The sequence below is a fragment of the Chrysoperla carnea genome, chromosome 2, assembly GCF_905475395.1.
Source record: "Chrysoperla carnea chromosome 2, inChrCarn1.1, whole genome shotgun sequence".
Lineage (NCBI taxonomy): Eukaryota > Metazoa > Arthropoda > Insecta > Neuroptera > Chrysopidae > Chrysoperla > Chrysoperla carnea.
Genome location: NC_058338.1, coordinates 29,507,456 through 29,526,990, shown reverse-complemented (window position 1 = coordinate 29,526,990; position 19,535 = coordinate 29,507,456). Strand labels below are relative to the sequence as shown.

At 28.2% G+C, this 19,535-nt stretch overlaps 2 protein-coding genes across 2 annotated transcripts in view; one reads left to right on the top strand and one right to left on the bottom strand.

The window, feature by feature from the left end:
* The window catches only part of LOC123292613 (GTPase-activating Rap/Ran-GAP domain-like protein 3), a 176,602-nt gene that overhangs the window by 97,440 nt on the left and 59,627 nt on the right, over nucleotides 1-19,535 (bottom strand). The window lies entirely within an intron of this gene.
* On the top strand, nucleotides 1,764-5,812 carry LOC123291707 (probable cytochrome P450 6a13). The gene is made up of 6 exons (XM_044872099.1): nucleotides 1,764-2,009; nucleotides 3,178-3,441; nucleotides 3,706-4,093; nucleotides 4,732-4,968; nucleotides 5,283-5,534; nucleotides 5,606-5,812. The coding sequence occupies exons 1-6, from the start codon at nucleotides 1,764-1,766 to the stop codon at nucleotides 5,782-5,784; spliced, it is 1,566 nt and encodes a 521-aa protein (XP_044728034.1). The 3' UTR covers nucleotides 5,785-5,812.

Below are 19,535 nucleotides of genomic sequence, written 5' to 3'. Positions count from 1 at the left end.
ATACGTATATCGATTTGAAATTTTGCACAGTCATACAGTACAGTCATAAATAGTTTTTCGCACTATTACCAAAATTGCGTTTTCGTAATATTATTTTTTAGCAGCTGGCTGCGATACAAATTTTACGATTAATATCATTGCGGTTGATATCTTAAAAACTTTATTTAATATTATAATTTGAAAAATCCTTTGCAATAAAATTGTATTTATCAAGGTGTAAAGAACCAAAATCAACTTAACGGGGCTAAAGTAACGTTTTGAAAGCTCACCCTTTATTTTATCTGGTTTTGTTAAATAATCTAATTCTGCTTTAAAATAGTTTATATTTAACAAAATTATAAATTAGTATTAATTAAATTGTAAATTTAGGCTCGAAAACGCACTTTAATGTTCCCAAGGTTTTCTTTGTTAATTTCATTTTAGTATATGGTCCACTTTAAAACTTGTTTGATTCACTTCAGACTTCGTCTCATAAGATAACTGTATTTATTTAATATTCTCACCGTTTGATAACTTATAAACTTTTAGCTGTAATTCATAATATTAAGTCAAAAAATTTAGTTTGTTTTAAGATTTACTCTAATTTAATACACAAATAACTTAAAGTAAATATTAAATTTTTTAACATATCTCTTAATCCTTTTTTCGTATTTAACTTTAAAAAAAATACAGCAGGATTTCAACAAATGGTTGATAACGTTAATATAAGACGTAAAACGTCCTTTTCTTCTTAGGGGATGTTGATATTTTGAAATAAAAAATATATTTATGAATATTGACGAAGTAATACCTGCTTAGAAAAATTAGGAATGTGGCTATAAAAGTTAAGGATCTTTCATGATTTAAGGAGTACAGTGATAACTTACGCAAACCATTAGTAACGATATGGTTGTTTTATCACATAGCGTTTAGTAAAAGAAAAATCTTAGTGTGGTTGCCAAATCTAGCATTGATTGTCAAATCCAATTTTTTTTTATAACAGACCCCACCCACATCATTATTTTATAAACTTTATTTATTTTATTTTAAACCATGTTCAATATACAATTAAATTTTCATGATGTGGGTGGAGTCGGTTACTTCATTCTTATCCAATCGACGACCGTGTGATTCATTTTACCGCCCCATTAGATATAACTGCTTATATTGCCACTGCCTGGATTCGAACCCGCTTAGCTACTGACGATGATTGCGTTTCAATCGAAATATCGATATTTTAGGACGATAAAACTTTAGAATACAATTAGTTAAAAAGAAATGGATCCTAGTGATAGGAAAAAAATTCATTAGATAAATAAACAAAAAAATTAATTTAATAATTTGAATAATGCATGGTCATATTTCATTAAATCATTAAACAAAATTTTTTTAAATCCAAATTAGGCCATAGTCCATTCTGTCTATCCTATGGTATATCCCAATTTGTTTGCAGTTTTTAAAATTCACTTTTAGGATCTTGTTACAAAATATCGATTTTAATAAATAATTTCAACTTGTGTTTATTTGGAACGATATAAATATAATAATATAAGCTATATTAACACAAATTTGGTATAGAATAAGCCAATGTTATTATTGTAATGGTAGAGATATGAGATATTTATTATTTAATATTTATAAATTAAACAATAGTTCAATTTTATCAGTTAAGTGATTGGCCGGTACATTTAGTTATAAATTAAGATAGTTGGACAATTTTTTTAATCAAAATATAATAAGATATTTATATATATTGAAAACTTCTAAAAAAGTTCAATTTAAAAATGTTTTTAATACTATCATTAGTTTTAGTAATATATTCATTAATATATTATTATTTTAGACATAAGTTTTCGTATTGGAAAAAACGCGGTGTTGAAACTTATTCAGCTAGATTTCCTTTCGGTCATCTAGGAGAATATTATTTAAATAAAAAAAGTTATATTGAAATATTTACTCAATATTATGACCAATCAAAAAGTGAATTTTGTGGGATATATCAAGGAATTGATCCACTATTAATTGTGAAGGTACGATTTTACTTGCATTTGAAAATTGAAATATACGTTTTATTGATGGTTCTTGATTAGTTAATTTTCAATGTCGGCCACAAAGTGACCATTCTCATTGTGATACAAACTTTTTTGAGCCCACGAACCAAAAAAAGGGGTGTTATTAGTTTGCCTATGTGTGTGTGTGTGTGTGTGTGTGTGTGTGTGTCTGTCTCTCTGTTTGTATGTGGCTTCGTAGGGCCTAAACGAATGAACTGATTTTTTTGCAAGGTAATTTAAAAATTTGTCGAAGATGAACTTTTTTTGATAGGAAGACTGTGCCTACTTCATTTATGTAACATTACTGTACCAAAAAAATTTTTTTAAATTTATTAACTTCATTAAAAAAATTTTTTTTTTTAATATAGTGTAATCCATGGTCCATTAGGAACATTATATAAACGTGATAAAACATAATTCTTTTGGTCCCGAATTAAAAATTAGGATAATTAATTATTTTTCCCAAATGACATATATATTTTCGAATATGCTGTTTCTACTTGAAAAATTTAAATAAGCTTTAAAAAATGTTTATTTCGTTTATTTAAATGAAAATACATGGAACCGTGATTTTGAATAATTACTAAACAGAGTATTTAATATTAAAAACAATTATAAAAAATTATTAATAATTTCAAAATATACCATCATTCCCTTAAATGTCTATATCAAAATTTATAATTTCAATAAAAATTGTGTTTCTTTATATTTGGATTGAGTAAAGTTAAAATCTTTACGTTTATAGAAAAAATGGTTAAAAAAATTGCCTTTTCTATTTTCTGATGGAAAAACAGTTGATCCGACTTGCCTAGAAACTTTTACATGATAAATATGATTCATGAATATTTTATATCAAACATTCTTAACTTGAATAAAATGAATATAGTTGTTGATTTTGAAGTGAGATCAATTTTAAGAAATTTTAAATTATTTTTCTTGAATTTTACCAACAACAAGAAAATTTAGAATAATAAAAATAATTTAGAATAATAAAAATAATATTATGTTATGTATTACAAATAGTAATATAAATATTTAGTCATATGATTGTCTTGTCTTTACTCAAATTATTTGTAACTTCTAAGTAAATATATGTTAAAGAATCAGATTTTTAGACATAATAATCCCAATTCAATTTTTTTTCTAGAATCTCGAAGATATAAAATATGTATTAGTGAAAAATTTTAATTGTTTCATGAATCGTGGAATACATACAGATGTAAATAACAATTTTTTGAGTGAACATTTATTTCGCATCGAAGACGAACAATGGAAAAATCTACGAAACAAACTATCACCAGCATTTACTTCTGGAAAATTAAAAGCGATGTTCGAAACTATAAATCAATGTGGCAATGGATTAGAGTACGCACTTAATAAGGCGATGGATCCCAAAACTGGTGATATAAATGTAAGTTTTTATATAAAATAAAATCAACAAAACTTTGTTATTTTGAAGACCACCTAGAATCCAATTTATGGGTTTTTGGAGATATCTTCTATATAAATAAAGTATTATTAAATTAGAAAGTATTATTCCTAAAAACACCTTTTATTTTTTGTTTGGAACCTATTTTCGAAATATGAATAGGTTCTATAGAATTAAAATCTACTAAAACAATTAAATTTTGCAGTTGAGTGCCGATTAAACCGTATTCTTATGTTTTCCCTGCAGGTACAAATGTTAGTTCAACGTTATACCGTAGATGTGATTTCATCAGTTGGTTTTGGTGTGGAAGCGAATAGTTTAAAAGATAACTATGCATCTCCGATCTTTAACTTAAGCCAAGATATCATTGTACGAAAGTCTTTACATTCATTTCTCATCAAATTAGCATTTTTCGGTCCATCGTATGCAAAAATATTATATAATTTTTTTTCTGAAGGATCGGAAGAAACTCGTCAATCATTTTTAAGTATGGTAAATAATATTGTAGAAAGTCGGGAGAAAAATAAAATTACCCGAAAAGATTTTCTACAATTATTGATTGAATTGAAAAATCATGGGAAAATTGACAGTTCAAATGATTCCTTAGATAATGCAGATGTGTTTGATAAAAAAGGTAATATAAGTAAAAATAGCCATGTCACATTTCGAAAGACAAACTATATCATAGGCGTGTTTATAAAAAAATATATCTCATCTGGCTATCAGATGTGTGAAGGTCGTCTTTATACCGTCTGTCTCTTAAAAAATTCAAAGTTTAATTATTAGGGAGTAGCGTGGTTATATTTTATTTAAAAAAATTATGTTTTCATATCAAAAAATTATAACCAGTTGTGAACAAAAGGGGGTTCTTAAGTGAAGGCAAATAAAGTGCAGAGTATCATTAAACTTTCTAAAATCAATGTTTTTATGCGATATAAACATTAAACTTAAATCATGCGCCAAAAATGATTGTCTCAAACGGGGTTCAATTACTATACATGAGTGATTACACAAGATCAAACCTGTCGCTTCTCTGCCGCTTAGACAAATATTTCATATTTATTTTGGAGACAGAATGGGTTATACCTAAGATTATAAACAAACGATGTAGCTAGGTCTAAATTGTTTTTATCCGCTGAAAACTGAAAGCAAATGCGAATTACCTGTTTTGTAATCAAACCTACTGGATTTATTCTTGGGGCAGAGATTTTGTGGAGATCCCTCCTGTGCACAATATAAAAATAAAATTACAGGATATAAATTTTTTTTCAGATACACTTAACTTTGAATTTAGTATGAAAACATTCGTATCTCAAGTATTTGTTTTCTATTTCGCTGGATTTGATACATCTGCTTTGACATTAACAATGATGTTGTATTATTTGGCTGAAAATCAAAATATTCAAAAGAGATTACGAAAAGAAATTGATGAATGTCTAAAAAAACATAACAATGAACTCACATATGATGGAGTTATGGAAATGGAATATTTAGAAATGGTTTTATCAGGTAACGAAAGAAAATTTGTTTTATTTTAACTACAATCGTCCAGGAAAAAAAAGAAAGAAGGTTTAAAGTAATTTGATAAGTTTAAATAATCTATATTTTAACTCTTTGTGAAAAACTTTTTAACTATCAATATGATAAGTTTAGTTATATTTAGGCATAATAATAGTTACGTAAATTCAAAAAAAGTGAACGTTTACGGAAAGTCAGTGATCAATTTTTTTACATAAAGGCATCGAAGATTTCTAGCATATTCATTCGTTGATTATCAAATAATTTTATAGCAACAAAAATTGATTTTTATTCTGTTATTTCAGAAACATTACGTTTGAGGCCAGTACTCGGACATTTGGTGCGAGTATGTAATAAAGAATGCTATTTGCCAAGTTCAAATTTAAAAATAGATGTTGGAACAACTATTGGCATTCCAATTTATAATATCCAAAGAGATGAAAAATATTTTCCAAATCCAAATAAATTTGATCCAGAACGTTTTTCAAAAGAAAATATATCAAAAATACCAAATTTTGCATATTTACCATTTGGAGATGGTCCTCGATTTTGTATTGGTAATATTAATGAAATTGTGGAACAGGATTTAATGTAATTTACGATTTTAAAATATTTCCTTTGATTATAGGTTTGAGATTAGGAAAATTACAAACTAAAATGGGCCTTATAGCAATTTTACGAAATCATAGTGTGCACCTGTCGGATAAAACAAAAATTTCAAATTATGCACCAGAATACGTTATTCTTAAACCAAAAGAACATGTTATTTTAAGTTTTCGTAAATATATTTCAACAGAAAAGGAATAAAGTTTAAAATAATACTAAATATTTACATATTGAATAAAAAAACCGTACTTATTGTTATATTTGCAATTTAATTTATTGTTTTTAATCCTACTTTCAGCTTTATGAAGGCACTCCAAATACTATATCAACGTATACGTTCTTATTCCGTGACTTTTACACACTCAGCAAAACTCCATCTAAACAAAAAAATAACTATTGGATCTTAAAATGATTTTTAATTAATAAATACTTGAAAAAATTCACACACTTTGTTTTCAAGAAAATACAGGGTTGTTTAATATAATGTTACCACGTAAATGGGAGGCAATTTGTCCAGAAAAATGTTTCCACTTAAATTGCAGTTACATGTTGTACAAAAAAAGGTTAACATTTAAATGGGGGGCACGTTTTAAGATCATAATATAAGTAGCTTTTTCGGTCAACGCAATAAGCATTGAAATAAAAACTATTAGCTTATTGAATTCAAGTTAATTGCTTATACGACCTTCAATCTTCGGGTACGGAGCTCGGAATTTAATATAGACACTAGTTTAGAATATTAACTAATATTAATGGAAGAACCAGGCCAAAACAATTTCGTTTAATTTACTAAAGCTGATTATTTGAGGTTTAGTTATAGTAGTTTTGTACACACACATACTGCGGTTAGTTAAGCGAACGATAGAACAGGGGTCAGATATATGCTATCCAAAAAGTTTTACGTGGTACTAAAATGAATTTGGGTATGGGTATGGAGGTTAGCGGGCCATGCTCGAGGATCGCGCCTCGAGGCAATGGTTCGGAGCACCTAGCCAAATAGAAACTTAAACTTACTAAAATGAATTTACTAAAGCTGAAAATTGTTATATACAGATTGTATGTTGCATATAAATAACAGTTATGATTGTCAGTCAGTTAGGTGTTAGAACACGGCTGTTCAGTCAGCCCTTATTTATGAACAATAAATACATCAGATTCATTTATGATTTTCGTGCTATTTAAATGAATTTATTAAAGCTGAAAATTGTTATAACCATAACAGAAGAAGAAGAAAGTAAATAATCATTTCAAAAAAGTCAGAAAGTTTTAAAAACTCAAATCTATAATCTTCAAGAGGAACAAAAGTTCTCAAATAGCTGAATCTCGCAAGGTACTGGAACTATCGAAGTATTTTCTTTGTTCTTATTTGATTTTTGCTCTTTAATAACTTCAAAAAATGTTATAATTGTATGGAAAAAAGCTTCAAGTAAAAAAACAATCCATAATTACGTTTATCATTTACATATAACAAAATCATATTATTTTTAGATTTGCAAATCATATTCATATATGATATTAACATCGGAAGAACGGGAGTCAATTTAAATTCTAAAATGTACATACATATTATACCTTTTTCTAGGTGATGACGATCTTCGTTTATCAAAAGGTTGTATTCACCTTCAGGGATAGCATATGGATATGTACTGTATATGATAATATCAAACTCATTACACTACAGACATTTATTAAATCCAGAGGGTATTTTAAACATATTAAAAAAGCATTTACTTTATGAAATAATGAAAAATTATAAAAAATTTCAAATTATAATAATAGGTATATTTATAAATAAAGGATGAGTATCAATTGGATATTGGATGGTACTAATTGTATATTAAAACAGCCCGATATGAGCTTTAGAGGTCAAACTAATAACATTCTAATTCACAATCAAATTTATTCATACTTTAATCGGCAAAATAAATAATTTTAGGAATCGATTTTATTTTAAAGATGAACTCTTGTATACACGCAATAAATATTTCTATTTAAAATAAAAGTTTGGTTTTAATAAAAAATTAGAAAAATGAAAATAACCGTCGAATTTCCCGGGAAAACACACACAGCCGTTTTATATGAGGGTTACTTGCACACAGTACATTTATTTTGTTGAAAATTTGATTAGAATAAACAAAGATAAGAAAATAAATCAGCATGTTAAACTTATTTTTAAAGTACTCAACTTAATTTTTTAAGTAAACGATTCAGATGAAACGCATCGTTTGCACATTACTTGACGTGAATTTGCTATCAATGTCAATATCCCTATAATATTCATCACCAATTCATCGATTGGATAATTGGTTAACTAGCGGACCCGATAGATGTTGTCCTGTCAAAACGTAACTTCTATTCACTAATACATATACTATGCTTAGCCTGCCCGCTAAGCCATTCCCGCTACTAATCCCATCCCGCTAACCCCATCACATCCTGTTCAGCTCAAATTATATTCCTATCCATTGAACAGGCCATGGTCTGACCTTTGGCCCTTGGCCTGGCTGGAGGCTTTTCAAATAGAGCTCTCTGTGATGACATATAGCTCTGATAAAATACCTATTCACAATAACTGAATAAAAATAAATAATACTTCAATACTATCAAAAATACCATATAGTAGTAAGGTGTAGGAATAATGAAATATATTATTTATATGCGTTCCCACCATTTAATGAAATTTAATTTTTTTGGTGCGGAACTCTCAAAAACAGATGTAGTAGTAAATCTTAACCATCATTGGATCCACTTGAATAAATACACAAAATTTCATCAAACTCTGCTCGGTTTGGAGTACAGCGACTAGCATCGATACACTTGAAATATATATAATAGATAATTAAATAATGTTTATTATATACGATTTTGCTTATCTTATACAACTATCACATGAGAAAGTATAGTTCCTTCAAAATTAACATTCAGTTTATCATTCAAATTTTCAGTAAGAATATATAGTATACATTTGCGTCAAATTGAGCTCCGGCGAAATTGAGGTGCCAGAACCCAGATTTAAATATTGATTCTATGTGTAAAATGATTATGGCAAAAATTGGTTTCAAAAGTCCACGATTATATTTTTTTGTTCACCATTTTCGTCTATGATTGATGATTTAAGGCCATCTGACAAACTTTTCCTGCTCTTCCAGTTCAATTTTGAGATTAAAAAATATAAATTTTTAATAATTCAAAATTTGACAAAAAGTTTAAAACCAAAGTGTTTAGAGATATATTGTTCTCATAAATTTTTTTGAAAATTGTCTTTTTCATCTTTTATAAATTTGAGGGAAGAAACTACATTGAAATGTTTTGATGGCATTCCCTACCTGCCATTGATATGCTAGTTTGCGTTTCCCTATGTTTTTGGCCTAAAAATAATAACTTGCCAGCACGAAGTTAAAATGAATGATATTGTTGCATATCCGTTATTGTGTTTTATTCAAAATAGTTGTAATAAATTGATACACAATAAAATTCAAGTAAAACTAATTGAGTTTATGAAAGTTTAAAATATGTTTAGAAACACAAAAACCACACTTTCATTATTAATTAATGTTCAATTTAATTATGTTCTTTTCTAAAACTACATTTGAAATTTAATAAAAGCATAAGAGAAACCAAAAATATATACCTACCCAATGATATTAATAGAAGCAAAGTTTAGATTTAATTTATGTTATATTATATTCTGAAACATAAATGCATCGAATTTTCCACAAACCGTGTGAATAATGACCTTTAAATACAGGAACAATTATTTTTCAATTATTCTTTTATTAAGCATGGTAAAACTATATTGTACTTACCTTTAAAATAAAGCTGGTCAAACCCATTCGTTAAATTAACTTGGGTATTTACGGAGTTGTCACGGGTTGACCGAATTTTATTGTAATCAAACATTGTAAATGTTGACCTTCAGATGCCGGATTTACTTTTAGATTCCATATTGGGGCGGAATGATTCTTCGAGCTAAAGTAACCGCTCCTTGTTGTAGAGTTCGTTCAAACCAAAGTGACGCCGAGCAAGAGAGAGTATATGATGTATATGTATGTGCACTCGTATCTACACTCTCTCTTGTTCAGTGCCACATATGGTTTCAACGTCTCTAAGTAATATATTAACGTCTCCTATTACATTTATTGATAGATGTTTTCCACGTTATTCTGTTAATCGTTGTACAGAGTTTAATGAAGACGTAACAACTCTGTGGTGTTCAGTGGCAAAAATTTTAATTTTACTCGTTCTAATCTACGATAAGAGAAATTTCTTTTCTGTGTTAGTTTTCGCCAAGTTATTTCGCAAAACCATTTTACTTATTGATTCTGCTTACTTTTAATTTTTATATGTACATGCTATATTCTTACTATGGAAGGTAGAGATCAGAGGATTCATCTCTGTATATAAAAGTGTACGCGAAAAGCAGTAAATTGGAGGCGCTTGTGTACCAAAAGTGTAAGTTTTAAAAGAATGTAGGTAATATACATACATCAAATAACAATTCTAATATTCCTATTTTTAGTTAATAATTTCAATTTAGTTGGGTAGTTTGTAAATTAACTTTGACGTACGATATTACGTTAACGTAGCGATCTATTTTAACATCATTTCGAATCAAATATCAAAAATCATAAGCTTTGAATGTTTTGGTCACGGTATGATTCTGTTCTGATCACTGCACATTTATTTTGTAATATAACACATTGCCTGGGAGTTATTTTCTTGGATTTTGGACGAGAGTTGAATAAAATTTTCTATTTGACAAATGTTGATTGAGAAATTTTATCTATCGGTCTCTGAAATGCAATAAAACTCTATTACTTCAGAAAATTTGAATGTTTTGATAAAATTTATTCTTTCAATTTTCAGTATAGAAGAAAGAGCTTTCTATGAAAAATCTATATTTAGAATAGAATATAATAAATATTTGTTTTGTGTATCTAATGATAAATTCTTGAAAAAGATTTTCCACAAATTTGCTTTTTATATAGGATTGTTCAATAAAATATAGCTACGCAAATGATAAATATAATCGTAATATTTTATGGTGCAGGGTCTAAGTTAAAACAGCAGAACTTTATCAAATGAAGATTACATTAGATGAACGTTAAAATAACGACAATTTTTCAATATGCTAATAGCTGGGAAAACGTTCTTTTCTATATACAGGATATTAAAATTTTTGAAGAAAAAGGATATTATTGTGTATATTGCCAAGAAGGATGCTTCAACAAATTGTCAATAAGAGTTAATTAAGTATTTTTTCTCTAAAAAAAAAATTTCTGGCACCACTAATAATTAATTTTCGCCAGGAGTTCAAATACAATCAAACGTTTAATTTAAAAACCAATTTTATAATGAAAACAAGTGAAAACAAACAATTGACTTAGTTAGTTGTTGAAATACCATGTATAGACAGTGTTGATTAATCTATCACATTACACATATACCTATTCATGTCACACATATATAACTGATAATCCCATATTAATACATACTATAAAATTTGCATCTAATGTGTGCCCTCGTGAGTAAACAGTGATGTTTACAAAAAAAAGTTATCAAACAAAAGTTGTTTATTTTGTGATAAGGAACATTTTTTACATTTAAACTTTTGACGTTTTTGAGTTATCGTGTTGACAGACGGAGGGATAGACAACCGAAAATGGACTAATTAAATGATTCTATAAGACCTACACCAAAATTTTGTTCGTAGCATCAATATTTTTAAGCGTTACAAACTTGAGACTAAACTAAATATACTATGTATATTTCATATATACATGGTATAACAAATGGAACAGTGAATGTATAATTTTTTTAATCAAAAGTGAAAGACTGCCATCTACAAAAATGAAAAATGCTCGTCTATAGAAACGATATTGAAATGGTTATGAACACAACTAAACTGATTTTCACATTTTTTTTTAGTTACGTTGTCATTTACATCATCATACGGTAGATGTCTCCACTTTATGTATCAAGGCGTGTTAAAGTTTAGTATACTTTACAAAACAGATATTTTAGGTAGGTATACTGAGGTAGCACACCGTGAAATTCAGGCACACAGTAAATTATTATTATATGGTCCAAAAGGACCACATGAAAATTATTATAATAAAAAAAAAATGAATAACGTGGTCTCTGGTCTTGAAAATTGATAATTTGTTAATTTTTTATTTTCTAGGGAATATAAGACACAAATAAAGTGTATTTTATTGTAAGGTTTCGACCTCAATTTGGTCTTTTTCAAGGCTCTAAAACAATTTAACAATCAATAAAGTATTCCTATTTTAATCAAAATATAAATTTAATAATTTGTTGATAATACCAACATAGGTTATAGAAACCGATCATTTTTTGAATATATAGACTAATTACTAAACATATTAATACTTACTGAGGCATTATTGTTTACATATGGTTGTTTTTTATGAACTAATAATTAATAGAACAATCGGTCCTTTGATCAAATACCTATTACTTCCAGCCTTCACTATCGTGGATTTAAAAATTATATTAAAATGCAATCAGGGTTGATAAAGGAAATTTACATTAAACAGGAAAAATTGGCTAGAACTCTTTGGCGCAAAAAATTTTAGGTAATCGAAATTCAAAAGAGACTGCATAAAAGCATCTGTGAACAATAAACCTTATTAGAATATATTCAAGTTAAACCAATATTTTGATGCAGGCGAAAACATAACAATGTTACAAAATAATAGATGGCTATTTGGTGACATTATTATAAAAGACATATAATTACGATAAAACGACATTAAAATGGTTTTGAACACTGCTAACGCGATTTTCATATTGTCTCTTGGTTTTCGTTGTAATGATCATATGCTAGAGGTCTCTATGGATTTTAGTGATTCGTTTTCTCAATATATTTTATATAAGGTTCAGTAATTATTCGAGCAATTTTAATAATATATAATAATATCAAGAAATAAACAACAAATGTATCTTGCTAGAACTTAGTGATTTTCGACAATAATTTAAGGAAAGTATTAGGAAGGTGTCAAATATATGTGTGATTTAGAGAAATATCGTTAACATTGTGTTGATAAATTTAATGCACTGTCTATATGCCGCTAAAAATTGGCCAAAAATTAATATTTGGGAGTTTATCATCATTATAAAATTTTCATGTTGCGTAGTTTATTGAATTCTTTTATTACATATTTGCTTAAACGCACTTAAAATAATTTTGATAAACACTACCTTTCTTCATTACACTTTTTATTATTCGCTTAAATGATTTTAAAATTGACTATCGGAGGTTTTTCTTTTTTACAAAGAAAAAAATATGAAAATTCACAATAAATTACTTGCAGGTAGACCAAAATGCTTTTGCATGCACCATTCCGAAACATTTCCTTTTTCTCTTTTTGAGGAATCTTCTCTTATGAACACCTATACCAAAATTTAGCATAATACAACTTGATATATTTCATATATATACAGGGTATAAAAATAAAAGTCGGATCTGTTCTTATGGATTCTAAAGCTTTATTTTCAGTGTTTATTGATTATACTAAATTATATATTATAATATTTGAAATTCATCACGATTTATTAGATAATTTTTGGTATTCCAGCCCTGTCTATTGATTCAACTCTTCATATGTAGATGAATACACGTGGGAACTTTCTTTGAATTCTATTTGTGGTGAAAGGTAACCTTTATCATAAGCTTCCAGCTATACTTAAATAATAGCTCTGCCTATTTTCATCGTCACATCGGAGAAAATTTAATCATCGATTCATCAATATAATTGAATAAACAGATGCCATAAACAGTGAGCCTGCTAATGTATTTAATTATTATCATGTATTACAGTTTATTGTTCAACACACTTATCATTGAACAATTATTGGAACTATGTTCCTTATTAATTACCAGTTGCCTTATTAGACTACAAGCCCATGCTAGAATTTTCGGGTGAAATGGCCCAACAGGAATCATTGTGAAAAAGATGCTATATATAAAAAAAAAAGTAAGTTTAAGTGCCATGGCGTCAGTCTTGCACGATAGGTACCAGTGAGAATATGAATGTCACACCCCTGGGTATCTCACCCCAGGAACAGCAAAAACGTATATACTGCGTTGCTGCATGCTAAGCCTGAAGAAGCATTCGAAGCGAATTACATAAATGCCGTACAGGAATAAATTCGGTAACTCCGATAGTGAATGTATAAAAAAATTTTGAGCTTCCGTCAATTTCTGAAGCCATACGTGATTTATTTCTGTACGGCATTTATGTAATTCGCTTCGAATACTCATGCAGAGTTAGTATCCAGCAACGCCGTACATATCTGCTGGTGTTGAGGTGAGACACCCCGGGTTGTGCCATTCATATTCTCACCTGGACTCAACTGTACCGTGAAAAACTGATGCCATGAAGCTTTAACTTATTTTAACATATAAGAGCATCTTTTTCACCATGATTCCCGGTGAGTCATTTCACCCGAAAAATTTTAGAATGGGCTTGTAGTCTATATAATTTGTATAGATTATTTAATCTGATGGTCTATTTATGGAAACAAATATAATGATGTCATAGAAACGGAAATGGATACCTGTAGGCATATCCCTTGAAACGAATTTTCTTCTGAATGATAGTAAAGCTTTTATACAGAATGGTCAAATTTATAACAGCAGGACTTCATAAAATGGTAGATATCGTTAAAATAACTGCAATTTGTAAATACACTCATAACCGGGAAAGCGTCATTTTCTATATACAAGTATAAGTTTAGAAATAGTGATGGTAGGAAAAAAATGTGGTACCTATAATTGTTCAGAAATCATCTAAGTAGTTCATTTCCATTTGTCCGCCCGTCAATAAGGAATAAAAAACAAAAAGAGTTATTGATCTGAAATTTATAAGGCGTACTCAAGACGTAAAAAGTGTGTTTGAGTTCGTAAATGAGTAAAACATAGGTGAATTTGGGTCTTGGGTATGTAGAACCAATCTTGTAAGTCATTGAAGATAGAACACAAGTTTAATTGCAAAAAATGATCTTTATAAAAAAATTAACAACATTTGTTTAAAATTTTTTTCCGTAAACGTCAAGGTTTGTTTGTCCATAAGGGTACAAATTAAGACAAAACTTTAAAATATAGGAAATTGAAAGTCTGCAGATAGCTTCAACTAGTGGATATTTTCTAGCAATAATTTCAAGTTTCAGAATTTACGAAAACCAAAAAAAAAATTATGTCAGCATTGCTATTCAACACATTCTATAAAGGATATGTCAACAATTAATTGTTTGTTTTCATTTGTTTATTATAAATTTATTTTGGTTTTAAAAATTGTAACTAAAAAACACCCTGTATATCTACTAAACTTCTTTCACATAAAAAAAATTACATCGAAATTATCATATTAAAAACAGGTAAGTTGGAAAACATGTTAAAATTTTATGAATGCGGGGTACATAATGTGAATCTCTGTGAATGTATAGAAAATCATAAAAACCATAAAATGATATGAATTCATTTGAATACATCTGAAAATATTCGAATTAAGGACATGAGTGACGATACCTTCTGTTTGTTTAATGGAAATAAAACTGTGTATCGTTCCGGAAAAAATGATACAAATGTATAAATGTTCTGTATTATTAGTGTAAACCATTTTTATTTTTAATATTGAAGGTTGAATTATACAAAGTGTTCTCAGTTTCAATGGGCAAAATGAACAAATTCATTTTAGGTATCAACCAAAGAATCAAGCAACAATTTTCTTTGCAAGTCGAAAACACTTTGTTCAATAAAGACTCATTGTTAAGTTTTAGAACCGAGAGATATAATACAACCGAAATAATCTAGGTTAATCTACTAACAGTAATCAAAATTAATTAATAACAAGTGAAAAAAAAAAACAATTGACTGAATTAATTGTTGAAATACCATGTATAGATAGTGTTGATTACTCTGTCACATTACATATACATACATGTCACAACATGTCATTTTTTAACTTTTTATAAGGAATATTTTTTACAATTAAACTTTTGTTCTATCTAACGGTTTACCAGATGGGTCCTACGGTCAGGACCCAATTGACCTATGTTGCTCATTTACGAACTCGACCTCACTTTTTACGTCCTGAGTACGCTGTAAAAATTTAAGCTTGATATGTCTTTTTGTTTTTGAGTAATCGTGATGATAGACGACAGACAGGCGACAGACAGACGACAGACAGACGACAGACAGATAGACAAACAGACAACCGGAAATGAACTAATTAGATAATTTTGAAAAAAAAGTTTTCGTAAATGTTAACGGTGTATGTTACACTGAAATGAAGCCACACACGACGTTTCGTAAGGGTTTTATTCACGAAACCATACCCCTTCTCTGTACTGTAACAATAGCCGAGTTTGACCTGGTCGTAGTATCATTCAGAAAGGGTTGAAAATGAAGCATAAATGCTTAAAAGTTATGCTGTGCTTCAGAAAATTTAAGAAAACTGGAACATATATGCTTAAAGTTTTATCAAATTTTGTAAACTTATTTTAATTTACTATAATACTTTTATGCTCTTGTATTTTTGAGAAGAGATAATACTATTTAAGCATTTTATCAAAAAATTTAAGATGCCTTAAATGAGGTATTTTTATTTGACTCACATTGTATATATAGCTCTTAACAAATGTAATTTCATTTACACTCGCATTTTGCATTTTGTAGAAAAACAAAAAATATTTCCACTTAAATGACACATGAATTTTACAACAAAAAAATGAAGATAAAAAATATACAAACATTTTTGTAAAAATAAACAAAAAAACAAATTGTGCTTTTTATAAAATATTTATTCGTAAAAATAATCTAGGTATGAGGTTTAGTTATATAAACGTGGGTAACTTATAGTAATATTAGGCGGATAAAGGACTACATAAACGACCAACCTTAATCGCTAATGATAGAAGTTTGAAATTTCGAGAAGATATTGATTTTATACAGTAAGTGTCACATAAGAGAGGGTGAAATTTCATCCTCTAAAAGGATGAAATAGAGGACGGAAGTTTGTATGAAAATATATCCAAATCGTCATTTTTGAGTTCGCTACTTAACCGAGAAAAGAGAAGAAGAAAACCGAGAAGAAAAGTTCTTTCACCTAAAGAATGCTACATATATATTTAGGTTTATATATATAGTTTCATATAAACTTGCATCCCCTATTTCACCCTTTTATAGGATGAATTTCGAAAAATTCTTTCTTATGTGACACTTACTGAATAAAATCAATATCTTCTCGAAATTTCAAACTTCTATCATTAGCTTATTCCCCCTCCAGATTATTTCCCCCATCTGAAATAATTCTGATTTTAAATAATATAAAAAAAGAATCATTTTGAAAAATAAAAATCATCAAAAATGGAGCTGTTATTCAGGACTCCCGAGTAAATACGACTATTGATGCGACTACATAGGTAGTTGCTATAATGTTTGTTAAACAGGTAGGGATAACAACGATATTGTAAAATAGCGGTATTTTTTTGCAAAAAAAAAAAAACTGTTATATATTTTCCAATATTTAATCATAATTTCATACAATTTATTTGCTAATCACGTATCACTTGTCGCTAGTAATCGCTTCGTTTGTGAATTCATCATATGTGTATATACAAGTCATTTATTATGTGCACAAGTCAATGCAACAGTTTCATTAGATATACTTTTACTTTGAATTATTATTATTCAATAACAAAATAGGTTTTTAACTATTTTAACTTATTTTATTGTTAATTTTTCAAATTACAACTAAGAGAACGATAGGGTAAGATGCAGTACCAAGATTACAATGGGCCTTGGTTCATTCTCTGACTTTTCGATAGTTATTATTGTCTATGAGCTATTATTTGAGGACCAGGTATAATTACTCTACTCTTGTATATTTGTTTTCAAGTAAAGTGTGCTTGTTGTACCTTGGATAATATGTTAAAAATTACGCGCTTAAATTTACAATTATTATTTTCTCTTTATAAGTTATTTATTTAGGTGGTAGAAGTGGAAAAAAAAGATATTTCATTCACCTCGGATCAATAAAAATTCTATTTGAAGTTGTTACAATGATGGTGTTTCTTAGAATGAATTGTAAAAATTACATGATACAGTCCCTTCAGCTTCGTTAGAGGTGCTCGAATTCATGGTTCTTTATGAGTACCATGGAGCGCATGTCATGTACCATGATTCATACATTTTTATAGATAAGTTGTTTAAGAATAACAATATTATGAATTAAGACAATCTTTATTGTGATATTTTACGAAATTTCTTTAAAAAAACAAGTTTTTATTCAAGTTACTGCACCTTGTTAAGATACTACATCTTGTTCTTTTATTGTTAAGAAATAATTAAAAATTACATACCTGGTCCAACTTTCAAAACTGGCACTTCGAACATCGTATTTAAAATTTTGTTGTGGATCCACAATAGCTGGTCTTCGGCTTCGTAATGTTGTTGCACGACGTGCACCACTTGTTTTTGGATACCGTACACTCATTGTCTACTTTATAAATTTACACAGAAGTTAATTTACGTAAAAGTATCATAATGCTTTAAAATTTATCGAAAATTTTCATTAATTAATATTATTTTACTCATGTTTTTTTTCACATTTTCAATTAATTTTTTCATTCATCACGTTTTCTTTTTAAAATAATGACTTTTCTTTGTACTGAATAAAAAATCAACTTATATATTATTTCTATTCACTAACTTTCTTATCATTATTCTTAAATATCAAACTGAACTAAAGTTAGTATTTTAAGAAGTATCGCGCCTAGCCCAGAGAGTCCCATGCTCTAGTAGCACAGAAAAAAGTAGCACAGCTCTTTAACTCACGGACATAACACTCGCATCAAAATATCCCGGATCTAAATATTATATCTTTGGACAAAATATTTCTAGGAAAATATTAATTGATACTTGTAAATTGTCTACTATGTATAACTTAAGTATGGTATGCTCGTAAATATTGTTTAAGTGTTCTAGCTCTTATAAATTTCTAATTAAATGTTACAAAAAAGCATTTCCATTATGGGAAACATAAAAATAAAATTACACATACAATTTTTTATGATTAAAAGCATAGTAACTGTGTTGAAAACTCATATTTTTAAATATTCTTATTAATATCATTAAAATGATTTTTATAACTTTGTTTTTATTAGTCTTCGAATTCTATATAGTAGAATAAAACGTTTCAATTAATAATTTTATGGCAACAGTCATTATTCAGACTATTTATTTTATGTTTACTATTAAAAGGAACTACTTTCTGGAAAGAATTATCTATTAATTAATACCTGGTGTCAAGCACTTCGCTTAATTTTAGAAGTTAAATCTATTTCATCCTTATTAGAATCAAAAAGTATCATCCTCGTAGTCCAGTCATTTTGCTGAAACTATCACTCACATATTTGGAACAGATTACCTTATATACTGAGTTTTATCGAAATTGTATATTAAAAAATTTTTCGAATTTCTGCAATTTTTTTAAGCGTAAGGGGAACCCCTTTGATAAAATCGGGAACCCCTTTGATAAAATCGCAAAAAAAAAATTTTGTTTTGGAATTTGATAAAACTCGGTGGATGGGGTAATTTTGGGACAAAAAGTATAAAAATCAGGTCAATTTAATGATTGGATGCAGAGTTTCTGAGATATCGCAATTTTTTTATCGATTTTAGTCCGTATCTCAAAAACTATTGGACCAGTCGTCAAATGCACCCTATTTTTGGACTTTTTGGGTCTAAATTACCTTATATACTGAGTTTTATTGCAATTGGTGATAAAAAAATTTATCGATTTTTTTGCAATTTTTTTAAGGGGTACCCCTTTGATAAAATCGAGAAAGTCGCAAAAAAAAATTTTGTTTTGGAAATTGATGAAACTGGGTGGATGGGGTAATTTTGGGCCAATAAGTATAAAAAT